Genomic DNA, 18,805 nt, shown 5'->3' with positions numbered 1-18,805 from the left:
CTCAACCCCTTACCTAAGGCCTGTCTTCCTACAGTGCTCATCGTGGCAGGGTGAGGTGGTTCTCCTTTGACTCATCTTTCACGGACCTGGTGTCCATTTGTATGGACCCTGAATTCTCTGATTAGTTACCCATTTCCATTCATTAGAACGGGTTTCAGATTTATTTTGTTCCTTTATCTGGGACCTGGTTCCATGTTTATTTTTCGTGTTTTGAGTTTATTTATGCATTAACAATACCAGCTACCTTCCCCATTCCTCCTCAGTCATCAGCTTGATCAGAGAAAAGCGCAGATCTGAGACGACTCTGTTGACTCTGTGTGACGTGTGCGATCTCACCTCAGTGCCTCTCCCCCCCCAGTAGAGTAGAGGCCACCCTCCCAGAGAGCCCTGCAAAGGTGAAGCCGCAATGCAGCTCTTCTGCTCCCATGAAGAAACCATGAGGTTCTCTGACTGGGCAGAGATGGGACAGCTCTTTTGCTAATGTAATGTCACCTGCCATCTTTGTTCTTACCTGCTTCTTCAGGTCTCAGGAATAGCCTTTGTCATGCCTTGTCCTCGCTGACAGGTGAGAGGGAACCCAGTGCCTTGAGCACTCCCAGGAAAACTGATGAGGGGTGTGCAGCCCACCCCTTTTCCCGCAGCAGAACCTTTGAGCAAAGGGGCTCACTGTGACTGTGTCCAGGCAGCCTTGTGGCTGGCCCCATGCTCTCCCAGGGAAGGAACTTGTGTGTGTGGCTTCCCGTGTGCATGGGAAGAGATCATCAGGGCTTCCTTTCCACTCTTGCTGGCTTCATCTGATCTGATCATATCTTGATTTTTTTTCTAGAACTCAAAATATAAAGAAAAAAGTAAATTAATGAATTTTTATATTTATAATAAATTAATAATGAAATAATTAAGAGAAATAAAATTATTGTAGGTGTAAAATAATAGCTTAAATAGACATTTAGAAGTGACACGCAGTGCCTACCACTGGAGAATAGATGTTCCGGAAGCTCCTTCCTGTGACCTCCTTGTATTTAGAATTTTATGTTGTTTTAGAGACAAGGTCTCATACACAGAGCTGGAACCACACTCACCAAACAGCTGAGAATGCCCTCAACTCCTGATCCTCGCCTCCACCTCCTGAGTGCTGAGGTTCCAGGCATATCTGCCACACCTGGTCTTATCCCAGATTTGTGAATAAATTTGTAGGCGTCACTTTATGAATTAGTTGCATCCCCCAGGGAAAACTAGTTGAAAAAAAATCAATGAGTTATTATAAACTGCCCTGAAAATTTTCCCACGAACTAAATTAATTTTCCTAAGTGAGTTATGTGGCTAGGCCAGAAATATAATTTATAAATAGACTTCCCCTTGCTTTATTAGCGATAGGAATCTAAAGTCTTGCCCCTGCTTTCTGTTCCTACCCTAGAGCGCTGTAGCTGTGAGTTTTAGACGCATAACTAACATCCTTGTCATCCATCGGAAAGTCCCTCTGACAGGAAGTGCTACAAACGTGGACAGGACATTACTGTATCACACAGCAAGGACAGCGATGGCTTCATGTTCTGGGGCCATTTGGGTAGCTTTGTTCTCCGGGCTCGTAGGCTGTTCTAGACAAAGAAGCCACTTTAAGGATGGGGGAGCTGTAGATGAAAGGCTTCCTGAGGGAAGTAGACTTGTTAAGAGGAACTGCTTGTGGTCGCCATGACATCCGCAGTGACCATCACAGCCCCGGCTCCGTCACCTCCAGTGAGTGGCAGGCCCTTTTCTAGTTAGTTGCTAATGTGGCCGAGTTGACTTTGACTTTTTTACTGTGTTCTTGCTAGTTAGCTACATCATGAGGAAGGTGCTGCTATTACCCCCAGTGTGTGCTGCTTCCGTAGGTTCATGCATGAGGCAGCTGGAGATCAGCCTGGGGTGTCCTCCATGAGGCTCACCATTCTGTTTCTTTGTCCCCCCCCTCCCCCCAGCACACACTCCTTCAAGATGGACTCTTTCCGGGCTGGTGAGATGGCTCAGAGGTTAAGAGCATTGCCTGCTCTTCCAAAGGTCCTGAGTTCAATTCCCAGCAACCACATGGTGGCTCACAACCATCTGTAATGGGGTCTGGTGCCGTCTTCTGGCCTGCAGGCATACACACAGAATATTGTTTACATAAAAATAAATAAATATTTGAAAAAAAAAAAAAGATGGACTCTTTCCTGTTATCTGGGCTTTCTCCTTAGGCCCCCGAGATGCCGCTGTCTCTGCTTCCCACATGCTGGGATTACCAGCATATGTTATTATGCTCAGATGTCTAACTGGGTTCTGCAGGTTGACCCTCTGTAAACCTTAGGTCCTCAGGCTTAGCAAGCATTTTACTGGCTGAGCCATCTCTCCAGCACACCGTGAAATGCCACTACAAAGATACAGGTTCTGTAGCTCATCACAGTGGATGTCTGACCTTGTCAGGGCCAGGCTGCCTATCTCCAGAGGCATTGAAGGTTGCCACAGTGCCCCCACCCACCCCACATTTCCCCACCCCAAGGTTCTCATCTTAGCATAAATACAGATTTGCCTTAGATAGTAATAGATAATTAGAGAAGAAAACCCGTAGGTAGGCATTATTCTTGTGCTATTCATTTGTTCTGACCACACGTTGTCACTTCTAGAGAAGGTTTTGCTACACAGAGCTGACCCCTGTGAAGTATAAGATCAGTTGAGAAGGAGCCATAGTAAACAAGCTAAGTGTCTGTAGTGCGGTGGGCTGCGTGAGAGAGAAAAGCACCACACCTGTGTGTTTGGCAGCCGCTGGGGGGGAGGGGAGGATTCCTTAGATATAGGAAGCCAGAGTTGGGGAATTAATAAGCAGGTCATGTGGTGCCACTCACATGACGTCCTGGGGAGAGGAAATGTTGTGGTGGGAGGTACCCAGTGGTTGTGGGGCCTTGGGAACGTGTGTCTGCTGATGACAAGTGTGATGAACTGAATTGTGGTTCATCATTTGGCCAAGCCTATCAATCATCAGAGCCATTTCTTAGTAAATGGTGGCTTTTAGGAACAAATCCCTATTACATTAAAGTTTTGAGAAAGGGTCAATTTTTGTTGGAATTAAAAGCATGTTTTGTATTAAATATCTAATGTCTGTTGCTAACCTGTTGATAAGCCTAGAGAAGAGATTGTGGAGCTGGAGACACAGGCCTATTACATCCTGCTATAGAGACGCCCGCACGCCCATGCCCATTGACTGTAACGCACCCAGACAGGAGAGCGCTATGAATGCTTTCTTGGTGATGCTCGTGAGCTAGCCTTGCAGATGATGCACCCAGACAGGAGAGCGCTATGAATGCTTTCTTGGTGATGCTCGTGAGCTAGCCTTGCAGATGACGCACCCAGACAGGAGAGGCTATGAATGCTTTCTTGGTGATGCTCGTGAGCTAGCCTTGCAGATGACGCACCCAGACAGGAGAGCGCTATGAATGCTTTCTTGGTGATGCTCGTGAGCTAGCCTTGCAGATGACGCACCCAGACAGGAGAGGCTATGAATGCTTTCTTGGTGATGCTCGTGAGCTAGCCTTGCAGATGACGCACCCAGACAGGAGAGCGCTATGAATGCTTTCTGGAAAGAGCTGGATATTTAACACGCAGGAAGATGGCCTCCTGGTTCATGGTATGGCAGCTGAACTGGTGGAGCGGTGGACAAACAGGCATTGAAGAAAACAAACCTGGACAAACGTTGAACAGAACAGACGTGGTCACTGGAATGCAGATGAAGCCACATGACTCTCAGAGCTGCGTTTTGGCTGGGGCTGGAGTGTGGCTGTGTCAGAAATTGTTAGAAACTGTGGAAGCCGTGTGCCCCCACTGAGAAGAGCGCAGAGAAGATTCAGCATCATTTTCTCCTTCTCAAAATTCCAGTCCAGTGTGGGCACGTCTGAGAGACTTTTGTGCTGGTGGCCCACGGGGAGACTGCAGAGAGGGAAGGTTTGGACTGTAAGAAAGGAGGCGAGGTCTCTGAATCAAGATCAGGGGCCCCTCTGAAATGTAGCCGTTCTCCTGAAGTGCAGTGGGTCAGCAGAGGTGAACACCCTGAGCTGAGCATTGAGATCCTCACCCTTCCCATCCACCCCATCTCAGCTCTCCATGCTGAGGGCCATGGGAACTGGAAGATGCTTTTTTCTGAGGAATCTGGGGAGCCCAAGATGAAAGACCTAAGTATATTGTTATAGGAAATGGCCCCAGGGAAGCGGTAGCCAGATGGCTCTGTTCTCGACCTGGGCCAAGGGCTGTAACTGCAAGCACTGGGTTGTCACACTGCTTTAGTCTGCGACTCTTTAAGAGCACAGAGAATAAAAGAAAGATTTGGGGTCTTAGAAGTTATTAAAAGCTATCCTTGATTCCTCAGAAATGGAGGCTTGCACACCAGACAAAGGAGAGTCTGTGCTTTTAAGTTTTTTAAATGTATTTTTTGTGTATGAGTGTTTTGCCTGCCTGCATGTCTGTGCACAAGTATGTCCGGTAAGAGAGTGTTGAATCTCTGGGACTGGAGTTACAGTTTTTTGGGCATGGCCATGTCTGTGCTGACCATTAGACTTGAGTCCACTGGAAGAGCAACCAGTGTTCTTAACTGCTGAGCCATCTCTCTAGTCCAGGAGGCTGTATTTTTAAAGCAAGAGAATAGGAACATATATCAAAAATATCAAACTCAGGAGTTGTAAATGTTTCCCAGGGAGGAATATAAATAGACAGAGGTAGCCCATCCGGTCCCTCATCCCGCCACCATCAGCAAACGCACATTGACCTGAGCTCCTCCTTGTCCTTGAGACATCTTTGCTGCGTGAATGTAGCTGTCCTCTTCTATCAAATAAGCCTCTTTTGACAGCAAATGGGGACCATCACTGGAAACCACAACTGTACCCAATGCAGAGGTCGGCAGACTGAGAGCCCAGCCCCAGGGGATACGTCCTTACCACGGCTCCTTCATTCGTGGCACGGACAGCATTGTGGAAGGAGGGGGGCAGAAAGATTGTAAGAGCCAGAATTCCAGGAATCCTGATGTAAAACCCGTTTACCCCAGAAATGGCCACATAAATAAGACCAGGACAAAAGCATTATCAATAGATGTGCTGAAATGGAAGGCAGGAAAACCTCGTGGGTCCCACCCCAGACCGAGAACTACAGGCAACTAATCACTGATGGTGGAAGAATTGGGCCCTCTCAGGGGTGGGCCTTCTTATGCAGTGTCCAGTGCACAGACAACACAAACAGCCTCAGGGGTGTGTGTGTGTGTGTGTGTGTGTGTGTGTGTGAGAGAGAGAGAGAGAGAGAGAGAGAGAGAGAGAGAGAGAGAGAGAGAATCTGCCTGCATGTAAAATACACAACTGTGGTAATAATAAAGAAAAGAAGCTGTCAATTTGGCCATATGGGGGGAATATTAGTAAGGAGGGATCTTGGAAGGTGCTGGAGGGAGGAAGGGAGTGGAGGAAGTGATTTACTTTAATTTAAAATGTATAAAATTTAAAAATAGAAATTGCCTTGTGATAATTTAAAAGGATAAATTGAATCATGCAGATACAGAAATGAACCAGGCAATCCATCAGAAGGCCCCGCCCACAGCTTTATGGAACTCAGATCAATCAAAACTCTGTACTAATTCCTCATGACTTTTATGAAATCTAGAATTAGAAGGTATGGCTTTCTAGATTATTAGGACTCATGTCTGGATCTGCTCCTAACTAGGTTCATAATGAAACTTTTGAAAAATGAAGGAAATATCTTAGAATCAAGACAGTGTGTCCAGCCTGTGGCCCATAGACCCCACTGCCCCAGGATAGCTAGGAATCGGAGCTAAATACAAAATTGTAAATTTACTTAAGGAGTTGAATGTTTTTTACAATTTTTAAAAAACTCAAATGTCTGATTCTTGAGTGAGCTCTGGGTTACAAGGTGTTGGAATGTCAAAAGGTAGGATGCTCTGGAGGGAAAGCCAAGCCAGTGTGCCAGTGACCAGGAACCGACGTAGGGTCACATGCTTAAGGGTGTTTAAAACTGAAATTTCCAGCCTAGAGCTTCAAATCACCAGCTATATAATGAGGTAAAATAAAAACATTTTCAGACAAAGAAGTTGCCCAGGCAAAAATCTCCCAGAGGAAATAGTCAACCAAAGGAAGGATCAGCCAACAGCAAGCAGTTTATAGGTCTAGAATCTAGAGGTTCTGATGAAAAGAGAGGCAGAGCATCCCAGGAATATGGCTGAGTGAGAGCCCAGGGGATCAGCAGTGGCTGGAAGATGCGCAAGTGCTGAGAAGGCCACAGACAAAGGATCTGGGAGCAGTGTGGCTACAGTAGCTGCCTCATCCCGAGCCTGCCATAGGAGCCTCCATGCCTTCATCCTTGGTTCTGAAAGTACATCTGACTTTCCTAAAACAATTTCTAAGCTCCTTCCTATCTAGAGGATGGGGATCATAAAAACAGAGTGGCCCCGTCTTTGAGGTCACCTTAGCTGTAGCTGATCACAGACAAAGTGCTGATCCAAGAGCCTGCAGAGCTGACCCAGCCCCGTTCCCTAGCGTAGAGGACCATGGCTGGAACTAGGTGCTGGCAAATACGTCTCTGTAACAAGCCAGAGTGTAAATCTTTTAGGGTTTCAGCAAAATGTTGCACAGGTTCTAATACAATGAGTGATGTTTATAACTCAATTGGTGAAAATCAATATCGTAAAAGAAAGTAATTTTTTTCAGGCTTGATTCTCTAATACAAAGAATAAGATTTTCTTCTGAGGTAGCATTTTGCTTACTTGTAATTGAGGGTTCACCGTCCCCATCATCTGAGTCCCAGTGCCCACTTCCTGCCTGTGTCAGCGTCCGAGTTGAGAGAGTGTATTGGTTTCCTGGGTGGCGTTTCTAGAACCTCCTGTATTCTCTTGATTTCCTTTTCCAATCATTGCAGCACAGATTAATTACTTCAAAGTCAACATGGCCTGAAAAGCTGTTGCACAGTACGTGGCTTTTGAAATGCAAAATTTTCCTTTTGCTGCATTAGTGTCTAGACTCTAGAAAACCCATCCAAACCATGGTTTGAGCTTTAAGTTTGTGTGGCAGTGGAGAGTGTGGACACATGGGGAAGCACACTGACCTGTGACTCCTCCTGTCTGCACACTGCTGACTGTAGCTGTGCGGGTGAGAGGTTCTACATGGTAATGGTTTTACTTTGGTGATAGGGAAAGTGAACTGGCAGTGTGTGTACCCAACAGGCGTTCTCTGCCCACGCCCACAGCTCTTTTTCTTATTTAAGACAAGGTTTCACCATATTTCTCAGACGGGCCTTCAGGTTGCTTTGTAGCCCAGGCTGGCCTTGGACTTGGTTCTCCTGCCTGAGACACCCAAGTATCTGTGACTTTCATTTTTAGTAGATGCATAGTAATGCCACATACAGTTATAGTGGGTTTTAATGTCTCAGCACATGTATATATTGTGTGAAATCTAGGTTCTTAGCATATTTCTCACATTTTTATATTTGTCATTTTTATATTAAAATATCCAATATTTTGTTTGTAGTCATCCCCCTGTGCCACAGAACACCAGAACTCTCTCCTCCTCAGAAACAGCTTTGGGTGCATTGACCAGTGTCTTTCCATACCCACCGTGTGTGTGTGTGTGTGTGTGTGTGTGTGTGTGCGCGCGCGCGCGCACGTGCATGCACATGTGTGTGCATGTGCACAATGTAACTGATCCCAGAAATTTTGAAAAGAAAAGAAAAAACAGCCCACTCATTTGGAGCTGAAGTCCAGGAAAGGGTGCAGTCACTCATTTCCAGGCCTCCTGGACTGCGTCACTCCAGGTCTGTGGCAGAACAGCAGGAATTACCTAAGAGCACAGGGTGAGACAGGAAGTGAGCAGTTCAGAGACTGGGCCTGCAGAAGCTAGTACAGCCCACCAGAGCAAGGCTAGTCCCTTCTAGAATCCCCCAGTGATATAGGTGCCTCCATCAGGCCCCACCGCCTAATGCCACAGAAGAGACTGAGCCTCCCCTGCATCAGCACTGTGAATTCCAAAGCTTGCACACACAGCTTCTGTTAGCACTAATGCACCACTCCACACCACCTACCATGCTGAAACATGTGTGTCCCATGTACTAAGAGAATGAACATCTAACTTCAGGCAAGTCCATTGTCTGCATCATGTACTTGGCTAAGTGTGGACGCACAGTGGCCCTTGTTTGCAGTAAAGGGAATGAGAATTCACCCACACTTTGCTTTTCTCTGCATAATTAAGAGTGCGTTTGAAGAGTGTTGTGGGGAAGATTGGGCAGATACTGACTTTGGGGAGAAGCTGGGTGACTGTGGGGAACTGACAGGTTCACAGCCCACGCAGCAGGAATGGAAGCCAGTGTACTAGGATACTTGGGAGCTCTGAGCCAGGTCTGCCTGGCTTCTCCACTCCTACAGGAACTTTCAGACAGAAGTATGCGTAACCAGCATCCAATGCCCAGCACGCACCTCTCACAGGCACACCCACTGGCCCTGGTGTCTTTCGCAGTATGTTACTACACTGTTGCTTCTGTTTCTCTCCTCTCATGTCCTGTTAGTGTGGGTAAATTACAGCTCGCTAAGAGGAGATAGGAGGTTCTAGGATTTGGAGCTGTGTTTCACACATCCTATTGGGTAATTAGTAGATACTTTGACAAATGAACACATGAGCAGAAGGCGGCCGACCACAGATGAGAGCTCTGTCTGGTATCTGTGCCTCTTCTAATCACTCGCTTTCTATGCTTTTCTGCAGCCATGTGTAACTTTTAAAATAATGCTTAATTATATTTAGTATGAGTAGGAATAAAATTTGAATTGTGCAATTGCATGATAAATGTGGTTTATTAATTAAGAACTTGTAAAGATAAGTCATTATACACTGTATAAAGGAATATAAATCATACTATAATGAATATAAGAACTTAAGAAAATGCTCAGAGCATGTTTCAGCTGAAAACTTCCAGAGATAGGAAAATATCACAAACAGTGTAATCTTATCTCTTGATGTCCAGCTCCTTCCTACTCTGCCCTTATTCTCTGTGTAGATTTGCGTGTTTACACACTTGCGTGTTTACACACTTGCATGTTTACAGTTTTACGTGTGTTTACACACTTGCGTGTTCACACACTTGCATGCTTACAGTTTTACATGTGTATGTTTACACACTTGCATGTTTACACACTTGCGTGTATATCACTGTGTGCTCATGCTTTCCTACATGCTATACAATTTCTATTGTAAATAGACTTTTAATAGTGAATCGTTGTTTTATATTTTCTGGGCCATGTATACATGTCTAAAGTGGTTGAGGAAAACGTAAGAGAAAGTACGTGTAGAGAGTCAAAAGTGAGGAGAATGTTCACTGCTGGTGTTACCCCGTGGGAAAGGCCCAGCCAGCATTGTGGTTTGTAGCATTCATTTCAGTCGGGTGTTATTATTTATTTTTAATCAAAATAGAAGGATAAAGTTCTATTTTTGCAGAACTTATTGTTGCTTCCTGAGAAGTCTTTCTTCCTTGGAATATTACCTGCCCACTCACTTTCTGTTTATCTGCCATTCTGAAATCCCTCAGGTTTCTGATACCCAATTCAGTAAGGCAGTGAGTTCTTCTTTCCCCTCTCGAGTTCTCATTCCAAATAGCAGCTAACAGGGTGGAGTTTTACCTGGCTTTTGGCTCTCAGCATCTTGACCTGACATGAAGCCAAGGTGTCTATAAACCTTAGCTATAAGACCTCATTTGACGATGGTTGTGACAAAATTCACTGTGAGTGAGGCCACTGGAGCGTGAGATGCACTTGGAAGAGCAGGCATTGAGTCTGTGTGGATACAGAGGACAGGAAGGCAGTCTGATGGAAATGGGGTGACCTGTTGCCGAGGAGTCAGGTGGCATCTGCTAGGCTCATCACCTCCTTCAGTAAGTGGTTAGTTCCCTTCTTTCCTCCTAAAGCCCCTATCCGTTACAAATCTTTTCCAGGGATGCATTGCAAAGATTGGCCTGGAACAGAATGATGCACCCCAAAAGCCCCTCAGTTACATAAATAGCACAACTCTGCCTTTGTGTGCGCCATGCTGACCACGCTTTCCAACCCCAAACAGGAAGCTGTCAAAGCAGCCATAATAGAGGAACAGAAGAGAGGCGAAAAGGCCATGGCAGAGGCGGTGAAGAGAACGAGAGAGGAACTGGTGGAGTACCTGAGAGAGCAGAGGAGGGTAAGTCCCCGTGCGGATCCACCCAACAGTTATTGCTAATCACCCATCACACAAGGGCAGAACAGCACCCTTGCGGATCCCCCCAGCAGCTCTCTCAGCACAGCCATCAGACAAGGACAGAGCAGCGGTGAGCTTCTGTCTAGGTCCCATAACGATAGACTCAGAAAGGCAGTTCTAGACTTCAGGGGGTTGCCGTGTGATTATCGATTCCTTTAATTCCTGTAGACACTTGCATGTGCTCTTCAGGCTCTCTTTCTTAGCCTGACTGTGGTTCTAACAGATTTCGTTACAGTCCGCAAATAAATACCACATTGCTCTGGTTCTGTTTCAAAGCAGGTCAGAACATGCTGGTCAGAATTCAGGGACGGAGCTGCAGGGGCTGAAAGCAGAACAAGATTCACTCACTGTCCTCCCACAAACAGGCCACACTAACGCGTTTTAGTATGTTTTATTTACATGCCTATCATATGTGTGTAAAGTACAATAATTCCTATGTACTGCATGCAGATACATACTATAAAGAATCAGGTGTTCTACACCATAACAAGCATATAAGCGGAACGGTGAATATGAAGCGTGTAGTGTCTAAGCTTGATTGTAGGCTGGATGGCAGAGCGGAAAACGCCAGCTGCTGTCCTGTAGTTTGCAAAGTGCTGAGAAGGCAGTGAGGGTCAGGGCACCACTCAGTCCCGTGCTCCCAACCTGAAGTCAGATCTGTATGGTGCGAAGAAAATTCCCAGTCTCTGATTCCTGTCAGCAGATAGCTTGTCAGCAGAGTACAGAATCAGTCAGGGACGTTTCCAGAGAAGTGGGCATCCACAGGAGCACTCTATGTGTGGCTATATCTTTGAGCACCTTGCTTTAGGGGGATCTTTATTTTCACCCTGATTTCTGATAGATTTTTCACATTCTGAACCCGAAAGTGAAGTTGGCATTTTAATTGTGTGTCAGTGTTTCCCACAGAGGTTATTTCAGATAATCTAGTTTATGAGCTGTGCCCAGAGGAATGGCGGATACACACGGATTATTTGGAATAGTGAAGAAACACAGATAAAATAAACTTAGGGATTCTTATGGGCTCCTCCTTTCCATTGTCTTTTCCTCTTAATCTTTCCCTTGGTGGTTACTACAGCCCTTAGCATGAACTCTGCCCCCTCGGTCATGTGGCTCCTCCGAGGTGTCCTTGCTGAATATAGGTGCCGTGTTGTAGAGTGGCCCAGGGGAGGTTATTCATCATTCTGACCGATAGTGCTGTTAGCTCATTAGTGGCCGCCCCTTCCCCTCCCCTCAGCCAGCTCTGTGAATTGGACCAACCGCTCTGAGCCTGACTGTGAGCGCTCCTGGGTGGGTCACATGGCATAGATGTTCCCTCTGCAAGGCTGAGTGGGATGTTGTATGTGTGTGTTTTCTTACTTCGTCAATTGATAGGTGTTCAGATTGTTCTTCCATATTTAATATACTTTCCTGAATCAGCCGATCTATATATGAGGTGTAAATCTGCAGAGATAATCATTTGGGCATATTTTTATATGATATATATATATATATATATTCAAAACTGTGTTACTTTCTGTAGTATGTGCTTACCTTAAAAGCATCTTTTAGGAGTAAGGATGGCTCTTTTATGGTCCTCTGATCCCTGGATGTCAAATTAATGTCTCAAAAGAACTAAATTATGGGCTAGGCCATTTGACCTGTATTCCTCTGAATCCTTTTAAAGGCCTGTCAGTTACTATTTGTGGAAGTGGTCTGATTGACAGCAGAGACAGTGAGAACACACAGAACCAGGCCCCGTTCACACTCCAGTTCTTATTACACAAAGTGTCAGCAGAGGTGTTGTCAAACTTTGTGTACGGCTGTCATTCATCTGGCCCAGAATCTGGGCTGGGAGAGTTACTTTATGTGCACTAGTTAGTTAGGAAGTCTCAGCGCTCAGACTTCTGCGGGAGAGCTACTTATGCACTAGGTAGGAAATCTCAGTGCGTACTCAGATTCCGTCAGCACCGCTCACACGATACTGCATTGCTGGTCCACAGCATAAGAAAACTGTATAATCAAAACATCCTACTAGTAAAAATGTTCATGATTAATCAGAAAAATAAATTAATAATGAGACAGTTTGGGTGTTTAAAATAATTATAAATATTCAACCTGCTGGGTGGTGGTGTTGCACACCTTTAATCCCAGCACTGAGGCAGACGCAGGCGGATCTCTGTGTATTCGAGGCCAGCCTGGTCTACAAGAGCTAGTTCCAGGACAGGCACCAAAGCTACAGAGAAACCCTGTTTCAGAAAACCAAAAAATAAATAAATAAATATTCAACCCAATCATATTTTTAAAATTCCTTTCTTGGAGCACTGAGCCTTGCTTCATGCTGCAACAGCTGAGCTGAACTCCTGCCGTATGTTATTGAAGCAGCTATGACCAATCGGGTGCCAGAGGGCCCCCAGTCAGTCCTTTAACCCTCCTGACCTCTCATCGTGGATATTGTGGTTTGTAACGACCGATAGCCCTTGGGCTGGAATGGATAGTTCCCGCCCATCGCATAGGCTCAGACTGCTACACGTGAACTTGCTGTGAGGGAGGAAGCGTGAATAGCGTCCAGCACACAGCGGCTCTTCACAGCCAGGCGGTGATTCCTAAAAATAAAACCTCATCCAAATGTAATAAAAGATTATTATTTTTTCCTCTTAAGAACCAGAATTATGGCCTGTGTTTTCAAAATCATCTCCAGGAAAATAACCTTCACTTGGGAGGATTCTTTTAATTTAGATTTTTAGAAAAGAGCAAGGAACAATTATCATTACTTCAAAGGTCTGAGGCCAAGACATTGTCAGAATTTCTTAATCATAACTGGGCTCTCGAAGGCCAGCAATGCTGCAGTCCCCTGCGGTTTCACTTGCATCTTCCGCTGCTAAAGGCAACACTGAGCCAATGCGAACTTATGTTTCTTCCGATAGTGACGGTTACTGGAACTACAGACAGCTCTAGAAGAACTTACGTTTCTTCCGATAGTGACGGTTACTGGAACTACAGACAGCTCTAGAAGAACTTACGTTTCTTCCGATAGTGACAGTTACTGGAACTACAGACAGCTCTAGAGAGCTTGCCCCGTCCCCGTTGCCTTGTTTCGTGTCTAGTGTGGTGGCGTGTTGCGGCCCTCCCTCCCCTTCACAGTTGTGATATTCCACCAAGAGTGCAATGGCTTCTTCCTTGACCACTACGGAGTATGTCGAGGGCTTTTCAGTTCCTGGTGTTCACTGGTTGTGTCCCAAGAGTGGCAGCCCTTGACCTCTCTTGCACACACCTGCAGAAGCAGTGCCATTTCTCTGCCGGCCACCGCTGCTCCCTCATCCTGATCAGTTATTTCTTCTGTGTGACCTGGTCCAGCTGTAGTCAGTAAGAAATGAACTGAGGAGTGTTTCACTGTGGGGACCCGCAGGACCTGCTGTGGCGTTTGATTTGGATGTCGTATTTGAGATTGCTTCTCTAGACTGAGATACATGAGGACCTTTTCCTCATGGTTGTACTTTCTGGTCACTTGTTTTCAGTGCCTAAGTGAGCTTAGCCTTCTCTTTTCATTTAAACCATCAAAATTTTACTTTCCAGATCTGCAATATCTCGTCCGTGTTATAGATATATATAGATATATACAGCTAGCCCTCTAGAAAACTGTTGAGAGTCAGTGAAGCCAGCCAGTTCAAGCTACCGTGCTAAGCGGCCTCCAGCGAGCACACCTCCCTAGGTGTGGAGCTTAGAAAATTTTATTTAGAAGAAAGCTTCGCAAAGCCAATGAGCTGTGAGGGTTTAAAAGGTCCTTGCAGCTTTCAGTATCAATACAAGTAGACCCTAAATGCTGGCTGCTGTCCTAAATTCTTCCTTGAAGGTTTATTTTATAAAATATATTTTAATGAACCTACCTCCCCTTCGCATTTCTTGACCTTCATTCTTGATCTAAAGTGTCATTGATAAGAAGACGCTTGGGAATATTCCCAGACATGTGACCAGAGGCCATGCCAAGGCATTTATCCATCTGTCAGACCATCACATCAGGACAGGCACAGTGTTATCAAAGGCTTATGATTTTGATGACATTATTTTGCAATGGTTCAAACAAGTGAGTGTTTTACTAACAATGGTTAAAAGTCTTGTAGTATAAGTAATGGATCACTAAGAAGGAAATCCAAAGTCGCAGAGAGCTTGAAATGATGACGGTAAGAATGTCCCTGAGGACAGAGAATGTGGCTGTGCCTCTCACCCCCAAGTCACAGAGACAGAGAGTTACAGTCTGATTCTGAAGTCCATGCTTTGACTTTTGGCCAAACCCCCTTGGTGGGCAAGATGGAGATAAAAGAAGGAAGCTAGATGTGTTGTTACACGCCTGTAATCCCAACATGGTAATGGTGGAGGCGGGAGAATCAGGAGTTCAAGATCATCCTCAGACATACACAAGTTCCAGGCCAGTCTGAACTGCATAGTTGGTACTGGAAATACAGTAAATAAAACTCTTCCTGTGTGGTCTTCTCCGACTTTATATCCTGAGCACAAGGCTCAAACAAGAAAACAAACAAAAAAATTGTATTGATAATGTTGCTAGCCCAGGCTGAAATGGAGAAGGTAGATAAAATAAGATGCCTGCTCTATGAATACATGCAGCATGTTGTTCTCAGTAACATGATTTTAGTGAGGATAGCACAATGAAGGCTTGAGGTTCCTTGATAAATAGCCCCTAGGTAAATGGACAACTGTGTACGTGTGTGTGTGTGTGCGTGTGTGTGCGTGTGTGTGTGTGCTGTGTGTATGTGCGTGTGTGTGCATGTAGTAGGAGCTGCGGGCTGCGTTCCTGCCACCCGGCTCCTGGCCGCCTGGCTAGCTTATGCCCCGAAATAACAATACACAGACTGTGTTCTTTTAAACACTGCTTGGCCCATTAGCTCTAGCCCTTACTGGCTAATTCTCATATCCTGATCAACCCATCTCTAATAATCTGTGTAGCACCAGTCTTAGCGGGAAAGATTCAGCATGTCTGACCTGGCAGCTTGCTTCATCGCGTCTGACCTCACTTCCTTCTACCCAGCATTCTGTTCTGTCTACTCTGCCTATCTAAATTCTGCCCTATCAGATGGGCCAAGGCAGTTTCTTTATTGACCAATGAATGTAGGGACATAGCCCCACCCATTGGGGGCGTGTTCACCTCGGGCTAATGTTTACGGATAAATCTGCCGGGCGTGAGCCCAGCAGCCCTTTTTTTTCTTTTGCTCCGCTTTTCCGGTACACCGCGGGAACCTGTGGTCCTGTAAGTTTATTTCCTTATTAAAGCTGTATATATCTATATAATCTGTCTACATTCATTTGCGCCACCACAAATGAAATCCCACATCATGTGCACACATGTGTATGTATATTTCTAAAATTAAGACTAGCTAGCAGAAAAAATGAATGAACCTGATAAAATAAAATCATCATAATGAATTCTCACCTCCACTGTCCAGCCAAAAGAATCTGAATTTCATGTGCCAAATAATCTTGAGAACTATAACCCCAGTCTATCAAGAATCTAGAAGATAATGGAATAAAATCTGCTGTGTTAACTTTTCCTGGGGAGACAGATGCACTTCTAACCAGCCATGATGGGTACTGGTGCCAGACCAAAGTAAGATCTTACCAAAGTCCGGCATGGCGAGACCGATAAGTTTGTTGGACTCCATTACAGAACGCGGGTGGGGGTTTTCTTAGAGAAGCCTGGGTACCCCACAGACAGCGGCATCACCGCAACGTCCACCCGATCGTGAATTGCAGCCTCCAGGAACTGTATCATGTACTTGTGTTTTAATCAGCCTTTTACTTCCTATATTCCCCAGCTTCCACAGGACCACGGGCAGCTGGGGAAGGAGCGATAATATGGATCCCATGCTAGAGTCTCCTGGGACTTGTAAGGAGGCTCAGTAGCTCTGTCACCAATATTGTAGATCTGACCCTCACCATGTGCTGCTAGCTGCCATGGCCGTTGGGCAAAGACCGAGGGTGGCAGAGCATTAGGACCCCAGGAAAGGCAAAGTATTACAGTCTGTGGACATCGATTTGCTCGTTCCTGTAAGAGACCAAGTCTTTTCTTTCACAAACTGTCCTTTCTTTACTGTAAAGGCAGTTCAGATTTATTTCCTATTTCAAGTCAGAAAGCCATGGACAGTAGCCCATGCCTTCCCAGCAGCTGTGGCCAGAGCCTTCCCTGCCCTCTGCCTGCCAGTCACTGCTCCCAGCCTTATCTTAGCCTCCCATCAGGACTAGGGGAGTTCACTCAAAGCCTCCAATAGACTGCACAGTCTTCAGCGCTTTCCTTCACATGGGCTAGTGCCAAACTCACTTCAAGTCACACTTCCCTTGGGCGTTGAGAGAAAGGAGAACCTAGTGTGCCAGGGCCTTGCTGGTCTTGACGCATGTCCAGGCACACAAGTTGTTATTTAGAACACGGCTTTGTTTGTAGCAAGTTAAGAAAACTGAGTCACGGTCCCAGTGTGCCCTGAAAGCCGTCCGTTTTGTTAAAGTTTGAAGTTAGGTTGGCTCAGAGGGCGTTCCACAAACAAAAACTTAATTCTCCTTCGTGGCTTGGAGGTGAGCAACACAACACCAGTGTTTCCTGATGTCAAGTTCTGTTTCCAATGCTCTCACTGTTAGATCTTTCCTTCTTGTTAGATACCACGCTGTTGTCGAGAGAGAGAGAGAGAGAGAGAGAGAGAGAGAGAGAGAGAGAGAGAGAGAGAGAGAGGAGAAAGACTGACTAAATTCAGAGGTGGGGGGGAGGAGAGAGGAGAGAGACTGACTAAATTCCAGGCATTGAGCTAACTTTCACCAGCGCTCCCCACAGAACATCTAGAAATACAATAGCCTTCGTGATGATGAGTGTCACAGGCTTGGCCGCTAGGAACTGGGTGTGAGGTTGAGCATGTGACCCTAGCGGGTCAGCACTCTTCACCCTATGGCTTCATGTTTATGAAGACTCTCGCTCGCCTCTTTGCTATAAGGAGACCGGTGGGGTCTTGGCCAGGTTCTCCTTTTTGAGTGTAGCTCCTGAGATTTTCATCTTCTTATTTCCTGATTTTCAGTGGAAAGAAGAAAGACTTCCTGGCTAAAAGACACTTGGTAATGTCTTAATGTGCTTGCTCTGTTGTGCTATTATTTTCTATTATGTGTATCTCCACAAACATTCCTTTCCTTTGAAAAAATAGCCAAAACTAATAATAACAGTTGTAACTAATATTGTTTTGGAAACATCTCGAGAATGTCCTCCTCTGAGGAATGTGGTGTTTCTCTTCTCCTTCAGAGACACAGCAGCATTCCTTCCCGTTGTTGGCTGCAGATTCTGGGTGCTCCCTCCTAAAGGAAGGCCAGCCCGTGAGAGAGAAGGGAGATTGCTCATTGCTTACCGCCATATTGTGTTTGAATGAAGTCCATGGGTGTGGGTGTATCCTAAGTCTGGCTTTGCCCCCAGCTAAAACTTCAGACTGTTGATTGTTGTTTCCAAGGCAGAGTTCTAACTGGATAGTCTCAGGGGGCCCCTGCAGCACTGATCACCTTTGGGGTGATGGTGCCCTGCACAGCTCTCTCTCTCTCTCTCTAGTTGTGGGTGTTTCTCATCGCTGCATCCCTGTCCTAGTAAGTTCTTGTTTTCTTCCCTCCTTGCCCATTGGTTCAGCTGTGATTCCATGAATCCCATTGCTTTACACCCTGTAAACTCATTTTAAATTTTTTCTTTTTGTTTATGCTGTGTCTGTATGAGCTTATGGGCTCAGTGTGCCCATGGAGACCAGAGGAGGATGTCGGATGCCCCTGGGAATGGAGTTGCAGATGGTGAGCCACTCTGTGTGAGTGTTGGGAACTGTAGCCAGGTCCTCTTTGACAGCAACACCTGCCTATCAGCATTGAGCTATCTGTCCCACCCCTAAAACTAACTTATTATAAATCTACATATCACCTAAGATGAAATTCACCTAACATGAAGTTGCTATGGTCCATTTGAAAATTGCATATACATACACAAACATTTATATTCTCACTAAAGTTTTGAGAATGACTGGGGTAGGGGAAGAAGATAAGCTGATTGTGAAGAGCCATCTGTTGAAGGATTCAGGTGTTCAGGTGTGGAATTTAGAAGCAAAGCCCGAGGAGGTGGAATAGGTCTCGCCATCATTGCTGCCCTTCCGAGACTCACTCCCCCATTAATGCCCCTTGTGGGAATCACAAACCCTACTCCACAACCTCATTCTGCGTCTCCCAGAGCTGAATTACTTTCCAACACCCTCTGCAGCAAAAAGGACATTTGAAGGTGTTACACCCTCAAATCAGCTGCCTCACACTGAAGTGTTAGAATCACACTACCAGAGATACAAAGGAACTCATAAAGAGACAAATATGTATTCCTCGGTGCTGATTGCTCTGCTTCCTACCTGCAGGCAGAAGGCTATAGTGTTGTGTCCTGGAGTCTGGAGCAATATAATGAGCCCTAGTGTGAAACACTGTAGTTTGGCAATCCTAAGAGAAAACGTTTCCATGTCTTCTGAGAGACAAGCCTGGGAGATGAGTGAAAAGCATTTGCCACACTAACC

General features: G+C 45.6%; 1 protein-coding gene across 2 annotated transcripts in view; it reads left to right on the top strand.

Moving 5' to 3' along the window:
- Positions 1-18,805, top strand: part of Ccdc91 (coiled-coil domain containing 91) — a 194,140-nt gene that overhangs the window by 155,416 nt on the left and 19,919 nt on the right. For both annotated transcript variants that reach the window (XM_057786769.1, XM_057786777.1), the window contains exon 12: positions 10,089-10,202. In XM_057786769.1, coding sequence (XP_057642752.1) covers positions 10,089-10,202 — 114 coding nt within the window. The remainder of the gene's footprint in view (positions 1-10,088; positions 10,203-18,805) is intronic.

The sequence above is a fragment of the Chionomys nivalis genome, chromosome 1 (genome assembly GCF_950005125.1).
Source record: "Chionomys nivalis chromosome 1, mChiNiv1.1, whole genome shotgun sequence".
In the NCBI taxonomy this organism is placed as follows: Eukaryota; Metazoa; Chordata; class Mammalia; order Rodentia; family Cricetidae; genus Chionomys; species Chionomys nivalis.
This window is presented reverse-complemented; position numbering and strand designations above follow the sequence as displayed.